Source organism: Diospyros lotus, chromosome 5 (genome assembly GCF_014633365.1).
Source record: "Diospyros lotus cultivar Yz01 chromosome 5, ASM1463336v1, whole genome shotgun sequence".
In the NCBI taxonomy this organism is placed as follows: domain Eukaryota; kingdom Viridiplantae; phylum Streptophyta; class Magnoliopsida; order Ericales; family Ebenaceae; genus Diospyros; species Diospyros lotus.
Genome location: NC_068342.1, coordinates 13,596,913 through 13,613,972, shown reverse-complemented (window position 1 = coordinate 13,613,972; position 17,060 = coordinate 13,596,913). Strand labels below are relative to the sequence as shown.

Sequence of the window (17,060 nt, the reverse complement as noted above, 5' to 3'; positions counted from 1 at the left end):
CCATCCAATGCTCTTTCTCTTTATTTATTTTTTCTTGTAAATGTTTATCAATTATTTTATTTTTAATTAATCTTATTTTAACATTAACCCAAATATTTATATTTATAATATGTTAATTACTTGTTTCGTGACTTTTACGATTGTCACTGAGGTTTTTTCAATTTGCAGACTCTTCATTTTCTAATTGGATTGTATTGCATTTCAAACTAAATAATTTATGATAATAGCAAAATATTTTATTCAATTCTTTTGAACATATTAGTCATTTTCTATTATGTTTTTTCTCATTTGGTAAACTTCAAATGTAATGAATTATAGAAAAATGTCTAGATTTTTTTATCTCTTAGAAAATTTAAAACTTGTATAATTAGACCTTTATCAACTAATAAATCAATTAGAATTGAATTTAAAATTTTTCATTATGCCAGATCATAAATATTTTTAATCTTGTCGGCTGGAACATCTTCTAAATTTTCATCACATTCTTCAATTTGAACATCTTCTTCACAATTTTTAACTAAATTTTCATTTAAACCTTTATTTGATTTTTCTAGCATTTGGTGTTTAGTATCAATCGTTGGAGTCTAGACGTTTCTCTCATCTTAATCCGACTCTCATCTAGCCTCATTGTCATCCTGTTATTAATATTAACTAATTTGGTTTTTCGACTCAAACCTTTATAATTATTTTTATTTTATCAAAATAATATTAAGTGCTCTAAATTAGTTATTTTTATATTTTTTTATAATTATTGTTTGAATAAAAATGTCTATTAGAAAGTATGAATATGAATTTGAAAAATGTAAGAAAAAAGAAAGGTAAAAAAAAACTAATTCTTAAAAATGTGCACTTGATATATTTGTTATTAATACTAAACACTAAATGTTAAAAAAACTAAATGAATGTTTAAATGAAAAATTAATTAAAATTTGTGAAGAAAATTTTGAATTCACAAAAAAATAGTGAAGAATGTGATGAAAATTTAGAAAATGTTCTAATCAATAAGAGTAAAAATGAAATAACTATTACAAATATTTATGATCCAACACAATGAAAAAATTTAAACTTGAATTTAATTGATTTATTAGTTGAGAATTAGACAACTTTTACATTTTACAAGAGAGAAAAATTTTAAACTCTTTTCTATAGTTCATTACATTCAAAATTTATCAAATGGGAAAAAACATGATGGAAAATAGTTAATATGTTCAAAAGAATTAGATAAATTATTTTGTTATTATTGTAAATTATTTAGTTTTAAATCAATTACAATCTAATTAGCAAATGAGGGTGTGGAGATTAGAAAAATCTTAGTGTTAAACTTAAAAACACGAAACAAATAATGAATGTGCAATAAATATGAACATTTAGATTGATGTTAAGATGAGATTGCTTAAAAATAAAATAATTGATAAACATTTACAAGAGAAAATAAATAAAGAGAAATAGCATTGGAAGAATGTATTATTAAGATTATTGATATTGTAGAAAATCTTTCAAAAAATAATTTGGCATTTTGTGGTACAAATGAGAAAATTTATCAAGATAATAATGAAAATTTTATAATAATGTAAGAACACCTTAAACGTATTCAAAACAGAGAAATTCATATGCATTATTTGGTCATAATATACAAAATGAGTTGGTAAATATTTTAACATTAGTAATAAGAAATATCATTATGAAAAAATTAGAGAATCAAATTATTTTTCAATTATATTTGTGTAAGGCCCGCTTCCGAATACTCGAAAGAAGGTCCTTACATAGAACAAAATTGAACTCAATTTATTTCATTTCTAGCAGCGATAATTTAAATAAGATTTGATTACATTCCCAACATCTCATAACTCTAGGTTTGATGGCCATACAAAACAATAAGAGGCTCAATGCCCATAACATAACAAATCTTCATTGTTATAAATCTCACCAAATCACTAACTAGGATTTTTAAAGCTAGGACGCATCTCCAAACACCACTATCCCTTGGCTGTAGTTCTACTGGACTCGCCCCAATAACAATTGTCTTTCCTTTACCTGGAATGGCAAAGAAGATCAAGTGAGCCACAAGGCTTAGCAAGTTCAAGAAACAATGAACAATATATAGGATCCAAGAACATGATGACACCAAGAAGAGTAATCAAGGACTCCACAATTATATACAAGATTCATAATTTATGAATTATCAATTCAACTCAATATATCATGTCACTATGTATCACTATGCAAATGTGCATAAAATTTCAATGTCATTATTATTTCTCACAGGCTCATAAGTCATCAATCAATACATGCAAGAGTGCATCATTTCATTACCAATATCAATTTTTTCTGCTCTTAAGCCATAAATCAATGCATGCAAAAGTGCATAAGTTTCATAAAACCTCACAAATAAATATGGAGCCAACCTGCCGGGCTATGGCCACCTCGTCTCGCGCCAGGTGCTCTAGGGTACCCTTTTTCCCTTCGCGCAAAATAATAGGTGCGCAAAACATATATATATGTAACATGTACATGTATGCATCATGTATGCATTTTCCAACCACATGTATTTAAATTCTTGTTTCCACGATATTCATACTTTCAACATTACTTACCCATACCGGGTATTTTTCCATCATCAGATAAATTCAACATATTTTATTTCATAACGTTTACCATATTCAAGATATAGTTTATGACATAGAAATGCTTGATGTAATTTATAACACAAGAATAGTTTTTGAGACATGCTACTTAATATCAAATCTCGATTCACCAGTAGAGAAGTATTATAAATTTAATAACTATTTTTTTCATCATATGATTGTTGTGATTTCATTTAACTAGTGATAGTATGCATTTACTTGCATTTGTGTTCATAGCTCAAGTTCATGATTAGTTCACATGCAATCAAATGACCACACCACGCAAAATTCTGGTCAAACATAAATCTGAATTTTTTTTAAGGTAATGGACCAAATAGAACATATTTTGAAAATGTCTTCATTTTGAAAAAACTAACTCCCGGTAATTTGATAACTAGCATTCATTGTTGTAAAAATGATTTTTAATGAATTTTTCAAAAAACGGAAACTATGTATTTCGATGGTGGTAAAATTGCAAATTCGTGGATTTGTACTAAAACCAAAATTCTAACTTTTTATTTTTATGGATTTTGATTTTTTTGATATTTTTATTGAATTCAAATGGGGGGTACTTTCTTATTTACATTTATGTATTAAAGTAAATGAAAGTAAAATATAAATTAAGGAAAAGAGCGGGAACGAGCTCGCGATTAAGCTTATGGTCAAGGAGCATATAGGTGTGAGCTCGCGGTAAAGAACTGGAACGAGCTCGCGGAAAGAACTGTAACAAGTTCGCTAGAACATCAATGAAGATGAACGTGTATATATATATATAACTGGGTTTGCCAAATAGAACAGAACAGGGGCATTCGAATGACTGTTTAAGCATGAATATATGGTGGATTAGTTAGGCAGGGCATGCTCTAATGAGCTTTACAAATCTTTGAGGGGTATCAGCTCGTTATGCATGTTGTATATATGTATTTACAAGTGGGTCTCATATATGGGTTTAACAATATATATATTCTTAGTTGAGCTTTTGCTGTTTGTGCGAGACCTCCAAATACCTCAATGAAATCATTCGAATTGACTGAGCATTTTACATTCAAACACAGCACATATACATATAAGAAACATTTGGATCAGTGAGCTCATTTGGATATGATATACACACACATAGATATATATATACATTTAACACTGCTTCTTTGGATGCAGAACGAGCAGAGATTTTCATCCCCACCTAGCTATATAAAATGCCATTCATGAAGAATGCTTGGGGTGAAAACAAACCCTATTTCAAGACCACAAGGAGACCCATAAAGAGATACAGAAACAAAATGTTGAACACAGTGAGCTAAAAAAAATAGCACAGTGAGCTAAAATAAACACAGGGAACCAACATGTGCGCATCAATAGTTTCAGCAAAAGAAGATATAGGCTAGCTTGTACAAGGATATAAGAATATATAAAAGAACTTGCACCGCAAATTAAAAGGAAGTGCAAGAAGAACTTGCAGAACAATAAATGAGATAGCAGAAATCTAAGAGAGTGAAATACAAGGTATATAAGCGAGTTTGCACTGAAAACAAATAAGGAGTGTAAGAAGAACTTGCAGGAATGAAGAGAGAGTGAACGAAGGGAACTTGCCTGATGACTTCGCTGTGCAGAAAAATCCTCTCTTCCTAAAGCTCCTCTCGGCCAACAAGAAAATGGGATTAAAAGGTAGAAAGGAAAGAAGAAGAAGTAGGAAGAAAGAGTTGCAAGAAAGGGAGAAGGCAGGCACATAGCAATAAAGGTCGTTGGTGCAGATGAAGCATGAATAGAGAAATGCGCAGTCTGCACTTGCCACTTGGTCGAAATAACCTAATTGCCCTTCACATTTACAATGGTCAAAAGGAAGATCGAGGGCACTGTTGACATTTGATGGTCAATTTATTTTATTATGATTTTCTTTTAAAAATTTCAAGTTTCATTTCTCAATTGAGCTCAGCCCATGCTATGGGCCATTCCATGGCCCAACTTGCTAACCCAAAAATAAATTTTCATCATCCAACACTACAAAAAAAATCAGCATTTAGTGGCGTTTTTTTGCATTTGCGATTTTTTGCATTGTGGCGGTTCATGTAATTTAGCGGCGGTTTTTAAAATCGCCGTTAAATCAAACGTCGTTGCTGAGTAACATTTTTTGTGGCGGTTTAAAAACCATCTCTAAATATGTGATTTAGCGGCGGTTTTTAAAATATTTAGTGGTGGTTTCAAAACTACCGCTAAAATTAAAAATATATTTTTTTTTATTTTTTCAAACCGTCGCTAAAATAAAAAAATTAATTTTTAAATTTTAGCGGGCTCGGCCATGCACTGGCCCCAGCCCTCAGCGCACGTGTCGTTGCTACTAGAAATTAATTCTAGCCCTTCTCCTCCCCAAGTTTCGATCCCTAAACCTCTCTTACGCGCATGCATGCGCGAACCGCTTGATCTGCGAAGCACCCTTGTATTATGTGTGCACATATAATTTATATACTAATACAATCATTATTTTATAGAATTATATTTTATATATTTTAATATAAATTAAAAAATATTAATTAATTCATTATTTTTTAAAATAATAAAGGAATAAATTAATTGAATTAAATTAAACAAATTAATTCATTAAAAAATAAAAAGAAGATTTTATATATTTTTTAAAACATATTAAAATTTTGCTAAATTTCTTTTTATTTTTTAAATTAAATTTTTTAAAGAATTTTGTGATTAATTTAAATTAAAATTAAAATTTATTTTTAAGATTTTATATTTTTATTAATTTAATTTTTAATTATTTTCTTAAGGAATTTTTAATTTTTTAATGAATTTATGACAAATGTTAATTTAATTTTAATATTAAATTATTTAATTATTCTTTAAATTTAACGTCGATTTTAATTATTGATTTAATTTTAATTTTTTAATTTTATTCTTTAATTTTAATTATTTTATTATTTAATTATTTTTGAATTTAGTAGCGTTTTCTCAAAAACCGCCGCTAAATTAAAATTTTTAATGAATTTTGCGGCGGTTTTAAAAAATCGTCGCGAAATTTAATTTAATTTTTTAATTATTTTGTTAATTTAGCGATAATTTTTTAAAAAACCGTCGCAAAATTAAATGTCTTAGTGAATTTTGCGACGGTTTTTGAAAACCGCCACAAAAAACATTTTTTGCGATGATTTGCAAACTGCTGCAAAATACGATGTTTTGCGGCAGTTTTCTGAACCGTCGCAAAAATTCATTTTTTTTGTAGTGCACGCCCATTCATAATATAATTAAAATTTCAAACAAATCTTAATAGCCCAATTTATTTGGACTTTTCCCACATTTTTGGATTCCATTTAAATAGGCTACAAAACTCTTATTTCCACTTACTCTTTATTCCAATAAACAAGGAGAATATTTTCAACCCTCAATTAATTAAAGCAAAATTTTTAAACCCCAAATAAAATACCCAAAAACGTCTAGATCTCCTGACGGGTCGTTACAATTTGATTGTACCATAGATGTAAGTCATCAAGAATAAATGTCTTTTATATTAAAATGTGTAGATATTTCAACAAGTTAAAAAAAAAATAAAAGAGTACCTTATAGATTTTTTAAAAGTTGATGATACCTCTAGTCAAGGACTTTTTAATGCACTCACAAATAAAATAAAAAACTTGAAATTGATATAAATAATGTGGGAGGGTAATGATAAGATAATGGGTCTAATATGAAAGGTAAAAAGGTGTGCAAAAAAGATTATTAGATATAAATTCTACAGTATTTTATATACCATATCATTGTCATAATCTTAATTTAGTTTTTTGTGATATGGCTAATTTATGTGCTAATGTTATTACATTTTTTTTGGGTCACACAATGCATATACTTATTATTTTCTTCTTCTACAAAAAGATAAAAAAATTTACAAGATCAAGTCATTATCACAAACACGTTGGTAAAGTCGTATTAAAAGTGTTAAAATAATTAGATTTCAAGTTTCACAAATAAGAAATGATTTATATCAATTAGTAGAAACTAATGAGGATTCTAAAACAAAAAGTGAAGCTATTTCTTTAGCAATGTATGAGATTTAAAATTTTGAATTTCTATTAGGTATGATTATTTGGTATGATATGTTATTTATTGTTAATATGGTTAGTAAATATTTATAATTTAAAGATATGGACATTATTGTTGCAATAAATTATTTGAAATGTCTTATTTCTTTTTTTTTTAAAACTATAAAAAAAGGGTGTAAATCTTCTATGTTTTTTGTTAAAGAAATTGTAGAGCAAATGAATATATAACCCAAATTTTGTGAGAAAACGTACAATAAGGAGAAAGAAATAATTTGATAAGAATGAAAATCAAGAGATAAAATTATCTATTGAAGAATCTTTTAGAATTAATTATTTTACATATTTAGTTGATCATGCAATTTCCTTTCTTCAAAATAAGTTTGAACAATTTAAAATATATGAATATAATTTTGTTTCCTTTGTAATGTAAAAAAGTTAAAATTGCTTTACTCCCTCCCTATGTTACTCTTTACTCTCTAACAATCATAAGTATGATAACTTCGTTTGGTGTCGTTCAGTGATTGGAATGTGTGCGTGGATAAGAAGTGAATTGCTGTGGTTTTGCTTTAGGATCTGTGCATAGCTAACACAAAAATATATGAATACTTTGGTGTGTTCTTGGATCTCTCTTTTTGAAACCTTGACAGGGCAATTGAATAATCTTGTTCGTTCTCATTGCCTTGACCTTTAATTCCTACATTCTTTGTCATTGCTTCGTAAATTTATCTTACGTGCCTGATCTATGAATGTTCCTTTACACTATATCTCCTGCTTATATATAGTTTGATACAATAAGCAATAGGGGGAAGAGAGTCATTGACCAGCTAATGACTGTAATTTAGAATTTGTAGGAGAAAATATCCATCTAAAGGTGCTATGAGCCCTAGCAAGTAGCAACAATCAACATTTCAGAAGAAATATCTTCCAGAATCTGAATGAACTTCCTCAATCTCCAACTGAATAATCTAAGTTATGATCTAAAACTCCAAGGGCACAAATTAACTCATGCTGAAATAACATCATCCATAATATGTTTGCAGTTCAGAACCTTATTGCTCGTTCACGGAAGTCTCCTTTTCTTTATGAAATTTGGTATTTAACAGGTAATGGAAGAAAACAAGCCATGTGATCCGTGGGTTATAGCATGGGCTCGCTCGATGAATTTACCTAACATACACCCAAAATTGTAGTTGTAGAGACTGCAAGTTGTGATTAATAGCAAGGAGATAAAAAAAATGAATTACTCAAAAGCTTTTAATATAAGAAAGAAACTCCTAGAAGTTATCTACGTAATCCTGACCTCTTAAAAGGTTCAGCTAAAGGCTAAAAAAATAAAAATAAAAAAAGCTCACTGCCCATAGTAATAATAGGTCAACAATTGCATTGCCTGAGAAAGGGGAGGCAGGCAGAAAATAAACAAAAATCTAATTAACAAACAGCTTCCACGACGAGCTTCTTTATAATGCCATCGCAGTTTGTTGATCCAAAAACATCTTCTGAGGCTTGGATTGAGCAACTCTCCTTTCCCACGCAGGCCTACAAAAACAAGAAATTAGAAATCTCGACTACCAACCTTCCAAATTGTGAGAAAAAAATCAGAGCGGAAATTATTAATTACATTTTGCACAATGGAGATTGCATCTTTTCCTCCTTCGCAACTGCCCTTTGTAAGAGCTCCACAAGTGCCATTGGAGTCACCGAAACTGGCAAAACGGATGGCTGAAATGGGGCGACCTTGGCATGACAATTCCATAGTCTTGTTCTCATAGGCATTTCCACAAACAGTTCCTGGGGCAACTGTTTGAAAGCTCACCATTGATGGGTTTCCTCCAAATTCTTCAAAGAGCACCAACGAGTTCATGTCATCATTTAAGAAAGACCTAGGAACGTGGTACCTGAGAAAACCCAATTCATCCATTCGGTAAAAGAAATGTCAGAACATGGAGAAAAAGAAAATAATAAAATAAAACACGAGAGAGAGAGAGAATGGCTAGTCCTCACCATCTCTGAGTTGGCTGGCCGCAATTTGAGGCGCACTTGTTACCGTCATATGGACCACGATAATCACAAGGCTCCAAGCTGCAACCATCTTCCTCCGCCAGGAAACTTGGCCAATACCGGCCAAGGCTGTGGCCATTAACCCAAGCAAGGCCTTTGCCCAAGCCTTGCAAATCCACCACTACTGGGTCTGTTCCCAAAGGAGCCTTGAAGGTAGCCTGATTCAATAATAAAAACTTGAATTATTCATGAACCAATTAATCCACAACCCAAATTCAGTTCGTCAGGTTTGTTTAGTTTAGTTACCTTGTACCAAGTGAACTTTCTCTGGGTTGGGAGATCATCAGCTTGCCATTTAGAAGCATAACGCGAATCTTCACTGTATAGCTTGTTGTCTAGGCCATTCAATCCAACCTTGTATGTCCATTTATGGTGAGACAAATCCTTTAAAACTGTCTCATCACCCTTCTTCCCGATGATTTCAACTGGACCAGATACTCCAGAGGCGATGATATCAAAGTAAGGTCCGTAATTCTGCTCGAAAAGATAGAAAAATCAATCCAATACCTCTCAATCGGTAGAAGATCATTAATGATGATATATGCATCTGCTTTTGTTAGTTTCGTGGAAGTTTATATGTACCTGGAATCCGACGGTGGCGCTCAACAACGTGATTAGGTTGTTGCCAGGCTTTAGTTTCACTCTCTCCTCAAAAACGTAGTTGAAGATTCCATATGTAGCCCACTTAGAACCAACATATTCACCGTTCACAAAAGCATGGAGTACGTGACCGGTAGCGTTCACTCTGATAGTCATGTTTTCACTCCAGATTGCATCATCTTCTTTGATGTTAACACTGGATCAAATTATAAAGATTCAAATTATTACTTCACGAAATAGAAATATCGTACGTTAACCCAACCAAAAAAAAAAAACCTCGTGGAAGTTGATGGTCTAACCTTGTCGTGTACCATAAATAATCGCTAACATCATTAATCATCTTCTGATCTATCATTTGATTCAAGGGAAGGTGACCCTTTCCGGTAACAACCGTATCGTCTGTATTCTCAGGCCTCCACTTCCAACTAAGTTGGCTCTCTGCACCATTGGTCTTCTTCACCATCACAGAAGTTTGGGTATTTACCTGTAGATACACAAAACAAGCATACGCGCAAATTCAATTATAATCCTCAACAAATAAACTTTGTTACTGCAAACTAATGCATAAAATATTAAAAGTTAATTAAACGACGACTTTAGTTTCACCTTGGCAGTGTTGTAAGCTTCATGCTCGCAATCCGGAAGAATGCTGACGGACCAAGCGGGCACGGTGATTTGCTTGCCGAGGAAGGCAACAGTGGCATCGGCTGTGGTATTTGCATTGCCGCAGAAGCAGGCTGTTGCTTCGTTAGTTGCATAGGATGTCACGGAAACGCCATTGCCCATGTCAACATGGGAGATGTTTCCATGGGTAAGAGTCTTCTCCATGGATTTCAGTACTTGATGGAGCTCCTTTAGGTGTCCCCATTTTGGCTGATTCAGATTGCCTGAAATAAGTAGTAAAGGCATACATATATACATATATTGGAAGTTAAAATTTCTACATATATTATGCTGAGTAAACATCATAAACCATGTCAAAGTCAATCAACCTAATTCCCTTCTCTTACCAAATTCATCGATAGGGGCATCGTAGTCATACGATGTGGTAATATATGGACCTCCAGCCGTTCTTCCAAAATTTGTCCCTCCATGATACTGCAAAAGTTTTGAAGAAAAAATAAAATGGTCGATATTGGTACCAAAAATTTAAAAAGATAATAAAAAGATTTAGGTTATCGTGATCACAAACCATGTAGTAGTTTTGGAATGTGCCTCCAAATTGGAAAAACCGTGCAACAGCAAAAGCAAGATCCTCTGCAGTTCTAAGTGGATCTTTACCTCCCCAGTTCTTGAACCTAAGATGATTAACAAAGAGTTACTTTATAGGAAAAAAATCTATGGATTTCTCTTAATATATTATACACTCAGTGACTGAATCATAAAATTAAGAATGCTAACCATCCAGTCCAGTTCTCTGTCCACATTTTGGGGCTGTTGGGATTGTTTGGCGTGAATGAATCACAATAGAACCCATTGCATGTGTTTATCTGTTAAAAGTTAGAAAAAAAAAAAAAAAGAACTAGGATTGATACTGCAACTGCATGCATTGATATAAAAAGATGATGAATATTGCTATTGTTCTATTCTATTATATAGTTAGTATAAAGTACCATAGGTTGGGGGGCGTCATCTTGTTGGCACATAATCCATGGAACTCCTATGTCCAAGGATTCAGCCATGTTTGCGCACCAGTCGACATATGCTTTTCCAGCAGCTCCGTAAGATGATATCACATTGCCATACTCATTCTCGATCTGTACAATTTTTTTACCATAAAACTGTAAGCACATACATACTACATAAATTTATGTTGGGAATTAAAGACCAAAAAATAATTGACCTCAAAAACACCTGAGCAAGTATAATAGGTCCTCCTTGCGATGCAAACAGCTTTTCTGCTTTAACCATGTCTACTATCAAGTTTGTGAAGTTTTGCATCTCATTCTACATGCCAACAACACCAAATAACTGAGTTAATTTTGTAGTTAATCTAAGGTTTGAAAATTTTTAAGATTAAAGACTAATTAAGAAATTAGGGATCTCTATATAATTACCATAAAGACCGTGTTGGCCGTTCGAAGCTCGATGCCTGGCATATTGTGGAGCCACATAGGAAATCCCCTGATTCCATGCACGAGCATCTAAATAGTTAGCACCCCTAAACATATGGAGTTCAATTAAAGGCTTAGATTTGCAAATAATTAAGGATGAACAATAAAGTGTACCCATAGTTCCATTCGGCACAAACGTAAGGTCCAATTCGTAGAACGGCGTAGAGTCCCTCAGAGTGGATGGTCTTAATAAATTTTATGAGATCATTGTTGCCGGTAAAATTATATTGGCGACGGACTGGCTCGTGAACATTCCAGAAAACATACGTCTCCACTGCATCCAGCCCTCCTTCCTTTGCTTTCTTGATCAACTCAGGCCACATCTAACGAATAGTAGGACAATCATTAACATAATCAGTGGAACATGACTGTAAGTTTGGATGCCATATATATAATCTGCATTCCATGTATTAATTATGGCATTGCATGCATGTTTAAACAGAGCTATAATTAACTTGGTTCTTATCGTGCATCTTCATGTATGTCAAATTGAATGATAATCTCATAATACAACATCATATAATATATTTTATAATATACCGTATACTATATTTGCGGTTGAACGAGACTACACACACACGCATGTATGTGCGGATGAGAATAAATATTTCTACGTCCTTTAAAAAGAAAAAAGAAAAAAAAACATCAAAGAAGCTTTGGATCGTACTCTTGGCAGGTTAATATTAACTACAGAACTTTTAATTAGCTTGGAAAAAATACTGTATGCATGCATGGCCGTTTCTTTCAAGTTTACGTGACCCAAATTAATAACAATAAGAGACAAAGTTAGAAAAAATGAATGGAACAATAATGTAACAGTGATGGCGAGCTTACTTGTGGAGTGCTTCTCGGGTAGTGAATGGAACCAGAAAGTAAGATTCTTCGTGCGCCATCAATAGTAATAGCCCTGCTATCATGGGAAACCTCTACAGCAAACACTATTGCACTGATTGCTAGTAGAAAGAGAGCAAGACAAAAGGTTAGACCACCCATCTTTGTCGCACAACTAACAAATAGACCAATAATTAACTTCTTAGTCTGTGAATCTCTTTGTTGATGATACACAGGCACATATATAAGGACGAAGAGATAAAGGGAATACAACAGAACATGATTAATCATCTTGTGTGTTCTACTAATCCTATTAGGATAAGGGTCCAGAAACAATTAATTTTCAGATGAAGTAATGAAAGACCTAAAAATATTTAATTCGTATCATTATCTTTAACAGTAATAAGATTTTATATTTATAATACCAAACTTAGCATTAGAATGAGTAGATTATATGTATAATCATATAATAAACCTAAGCGTATTTAGATATACATAAAATTATTTAAAATATAGTTTAACATGATATAACATTAATTTTCAATTAGGACAAAATTAAGCATTATCTACAAATTTAAATTGTCATCTGTTTCATCCCCTTCTCACCCACCGACTTCACTCTCCTCAAATTAATCAAATCCAATTCCCTACCAACTCAATTTAAATATGTATTATAAATCTTGTGCTCCTAATTAATATGTACGAACACTTCTATTAAATTTATAATTGTATTAATTTTAGAAGTCTTATTAGTTACGAAGTTTACATTGGAGACAGGAACAAATTTATTAGCATCCATGAGTTCCAGAAATCAACTATTACAAATTTACAGTCACAGGCACCGGTGATTCTCACTCAATCCCATCTTCAACGATCTCTTCTCTCCTCCATATGAGTTCTGAATTTTTGAAAGTATTCCATAGAGACCGATCTTTTGAAACTGAGGCATCTGTTAGTTTGCTTTCTATTGTGCTCTACTCACAACTTTGCCTGAGATGGAGTGTGGGTGAATTCAGTTTGATGACTATGCTATTCCATTAGCGATTTCATGCTCAGTCGAAGCTTGATTTCTCAGGCAACACAAGCTCTCTCTCATTTAATATTCTACTTTTGTTAGATTGATAGGTTATTCGTGTGTTCCTTTCGTCCAACTCCTTTCAAATAATGATAGGCTTAATGAAAGTTCGACAAATTGCAACTCTCAATTTATTCATGAAGAATTATTTCTGTGTCTTATTGAAAAAAGTGGGATAATTAGGGAAGACAGCACTTTCAATTTATTATGCTCTTGTAATTTAGAGGAGGAAGTTGCAGCATTTGGTTTCTCTATTGTTGCTTAATTCTTTTTTTATCTTGTTTTTCTCTATTCTATTCTACTGTTGCTTGTTAGAGAATGTATTGTAAGCAAGTTTTGCATTTATTGATCATTTTTTCACTACTAGTGCAAGGAACTATAAGTAATTTCCATCCATGCCTGACATACTGTGTGCCATGCTGAGCTTCCTGTGATTGTTCAACCATGGCGATGCAAGCTGGTTGTGTCATGTGTCAAGTGTCAAATAAATTGCTTAACTCTGTGACAAAATGGGGAGACTTCTGCACTGGAGACGCCCTTTTTTATGTTTTGACTAGTCTGAACATTCTTCTCTAATACATGCAGAGACTGGCGAAAAGGGATGGGAGTGGTGGCCTACTTGGGGTGGTTGGGCTCTTCCATCTAGTGAGCAGTCTGGGGATGCTGCGGAAACTGGGACTGGTGGTGAAGCTGGAACTTCTTCCAAGGGAAGAGCCAAAAAGATTGTTGCAATTGACATAGAATAGACCAAAATGGAAGCAAAAAGTTTATCCTGGATATAGAGGTAAGACTTGTTGCTGCCCTCTCTGTTACAAATAAGATTTGGCTGGAATGTTGTGTGGATAAGAATGTAGCTTACAGATTTGGTTTGAACTTTAATTTGGTCCTCTTTGGTGAGTGCATGTTGATATATGCAGCTATTTTTAGTACTCTCGAATGTCAATCTAGGATATATAGTACTTGCCTGATGAAGCCCTCTGTTACTACTAATAAGGTTTGGCTGGAATATTGTGTCAATAAGAATGGAGCTTTACAGATTTGGTTATGAACTTTAAGCTGATCCTCTTTGGTGACAGCATGCCAATGTATGCAGTTATGTTATAGTACTTGCCCGATGAATTTACTTATGGTACATCCAAAGCGTTGTTATTTTCATGATTGAAATTCTCATTGATAGCTAGGATAAAAAAAAATTAAAAATAGAATAACTCAAAAACTTTTACCATAAAAAAAGAAACTTCTACAAAGATATCTACTTAATGCTATGGACCTTTTAAAAGCTTCTACTAAATGCTAGGATAAAAAAAAAAAGAAGATGAATCCTCATTAACTACATGACTCTCCCATTGTCGGTCTTGATTGCCAACAGGAGTAAAATGGTGAGCCAATTTAAATGTAGGGGATTTGAATGGGTGATGAGAGGTTGAGAATTCTCACCTAATTTGAGAATTCTCCATTTGGGAGGATGCCACATTGTGTTGGGGGTGGATTGGATGAAAACGGTTAGTCCCCTGGTGTTTGACTTCAACATTCTGAAAGTTATATTTGAAATGAAAGGGCAAAAGGTCACTCTTAGGGGTTGCCAAGAGAAGGGGGAATGCAAGGCCATGTCAAGAAAGAAACTACAAAAACTCCTGGAGCAAAGAGGAACTTCAATTGGGCAACTACATTCCAAGGACAGACAGAGAATAGGATGGCAGCCCATGCCTAGAGTTGTGGTACCCACCATCACTCAGGTACACTCTTATGAACCCATTCACCTACCATTGATGATGAATTTGAGGAAATCTTTGCTAATCCCTCAACCCTTGCCCCCCACGCTGGTTCCTTGATCATTCAATTCACCTCAAACCCAATAGTGAATTGATTAACCTAAGGGTTTATCGATACTTACATGTTCAAAGAGCTGAGATTGAAAAACTAGTGAATAATACGTTGGGAAATTCCCTAATCCAACTGAGCCAAAGTCCTTTTGCTTCCTCAGTTCTCCTAATAAAGAAAAAAGATGGTTCATTGAGGTTTTATGTAGATTACAGACAATTAAACTCCATAATCATCAAAGACAAATTCTCAATACCCATTATTGAAGACCTCCTAAATGAACTCACCGGAGCCTCTATATTTTCCAAATTAGACCTCACTTTCGGGTATTATCAAATTAGGATGAACCCAAATGACTAACCTAAAACAACCTTCTGCACCCACCAAGGACATTATGAGTTCTTGGTAATGCCATTTAGCCTCACTAATGCCCCTGCAACCTTCCAAGCACTCATGAGCCATATCTTCACTCCTTACCTTAGAAAGTCTGTGTTGGTATTCTTTGACGACATTTTAGTTTACAGTCCTAGCCTAGACTAACATTTGATCCACCTTAGGAAGGCATTTGAAATCCTCAAAGACTATTAACTTTATGTGAAGAGATCTAAGTGCACCTTTACAGAGCCTAGAGTGGAGTATCTCGACCATATTATATCTGGTCAAGGGGTAAGCACTGACCCTCAAAAGGTTGCAATAATGGAGCAATGGCCCAAACCCAAAATAGGAGTTGAGGGGGTTTCTAAGGCTCATTGACTACTACCGTAGATTCATCAAAGGGTATTAAGAGATCAATAAACCCTTCACCAATTTGTTAAAGAAGAATAACTTCCACTGAGATGATAAGGCTGACAATGCTTTTGATACACTCAAGAGGGTTATGACTCAAGCCCCAATATTGGCCCTACCAAATTTCTCTAACGAGTTTATTCTAGAGATTGATGCCTGCGATACAGAGATAGGGATTGTATTAATTCAAGAAGGCAGGCATGTGGCTTATATGAACCAAGCTCTAGCCCCCAAGACACCTAGGCTTGAGCATCTATGACAAGGAGCTATTAGTTGTGTTAATGTCCATTGAGAAGTAGAGGTATTATTTGGAAAAGAGGTAGTCCACTATCAAGACCGACCATGAGAGCTTGAAATTTCTCTCCCAACTGAGAGCACATAATCAGTTGCAAAGGAAGGAAATCACCAAGCTAATAGGGCTTGACTACAGTATTCAGTATAGGCAGAGGAAGGAGAACTTAGTGGCAGATGCACTATCACGAAGGGAGAATACAGCCAGTTGCCATGCCATATTAGCTTGGGTACTTGATTGGGTGTAGGGCATATCTAGCAGTTTTGAGCAGACATGTTGGATTAAGGAGATTTTGACTAGGCTGACAGTTCAACCCCAAGAAGATTCAAGGTATGCTCTCAATAGGGGATTGTTAAGATATCATGACAAGGTAGTGATTAGGGAAGACGAGCAGCTAAGGAAAAAAATCCTACATTCACTACATGACTCTCCCATAGGAGAAGGGCATTTGGGGCTATATGTGACCTATCACTAAGTAAGGCATCTTTTTTATTGGCCAGGGCTTAAAAAAGATGTGACCAAGTATGAATTGTAGTGCACCATCTACCAGAGGTGCAAACATGAACAAGTGCCCTATCTACTTCTCCTCTAACCCTTGGAGATACCTTTCCAAGCTTGGGAGCAGATTTCCATGGATTTTGTAGAAGGATTACCCAGGTTTGATACTATCCTAGTGGTAGTTGATAGAATGACCAAGTTCAGTCATTTCATCACTCTAGCACACCCATTTACGGTTACAGAAGTGGCTAGGAAGTTGATGGACTCGGTGTTTAAGTTACATGGGTTGCCAAGGGTAGTTGTCTCCAATAGAGATAAGAT

At 33.7% G+C, this 17,060-nt stretch overlaps 2 protein-coding genes across 3 annotated transcripts in view; one reads left to right on the top strand and one right to left on the bottom strand.

Annotated features, from left to right (window-relative positions):
* Nucleotides 1-14,397, top strand: part of LOC127802301 (uncharacterized) — a 36,696-nt gene extending 22,299 nt beyond the window's left edge. For both annotated transcript variants that reach the window (XM_052338018.1, XM_052338017.1), the window contains one exon: nucleotides 13,928-14,397. In XM_052338018.1, the coding sequence (XP_052193978.1) occupies nucleotides 13,928-14,088 (161 nt within the window). In that variant the 3' untranslated portion in view covers nucleotides 14,089-14,397. The remainder of the gene's footprint in view (nucleotides 1-13,927) is intronic.
* On the bottom strand, nucleotides 7,146-12,046 carry LOC127802302 (beta-galactosidase-like). Its single transcript, XM_052338021.1, has 11 exons — nucleotides 10,936-12,046; nucleotides 10,724-10,812; nucleotides 10,515-10,620; nucleotides 10,333-10,420; nucleotides 9,929-10,209; nucleotides 9,622-9,806; nucleotides 9,305-9,518; nucleotides 8,969-9,196; nucleotides 8,666-8,880; nucleotides 8,283-8,559; nucleotides 7,146-8,200 (listed from the first exon to the last, which is right to left on the bottom strand). Exons 1-11 carry the CDS (start codon nucleotides 11,113-11,115, stop codon nucleotides 8,093-8,095), a joined length of 1,971 nt encoding a protein of 656 aa, XP_052193981.1. The 5' UTR covers nucleotides 11,116-12,046; the 3' UTR covers nucleotides 7,146-8,092.
* Nucleotides 14,398-17,060: the final 2,663 nt, after the last annotated feature.

Excerpts from the sequence above, each read along its gene's own strand:
- LOC127802302 (XM_052338021.1), bottom strand. The coding sequence starts at position 11,115 with ATGTGCTTACAGTTTTATGGTAAAAAAATTGTACAGATCGAGAATGAG. Across the intron at positions 10,813-10,935 it reads ATGACGCCCCCCAACCTATG|ATAAACACATGCAATGGGTT; the intron begins GTACTTTATACT and ends AACTTTTAACAG. Across the intron at positions 9,807-9,928 it reads AAGCTTACAACACTGCCAAG|GTAAATACCCAAACTTCTGT; the intron begins GTGAAACTAAAG and ends GTGTATCTACAG.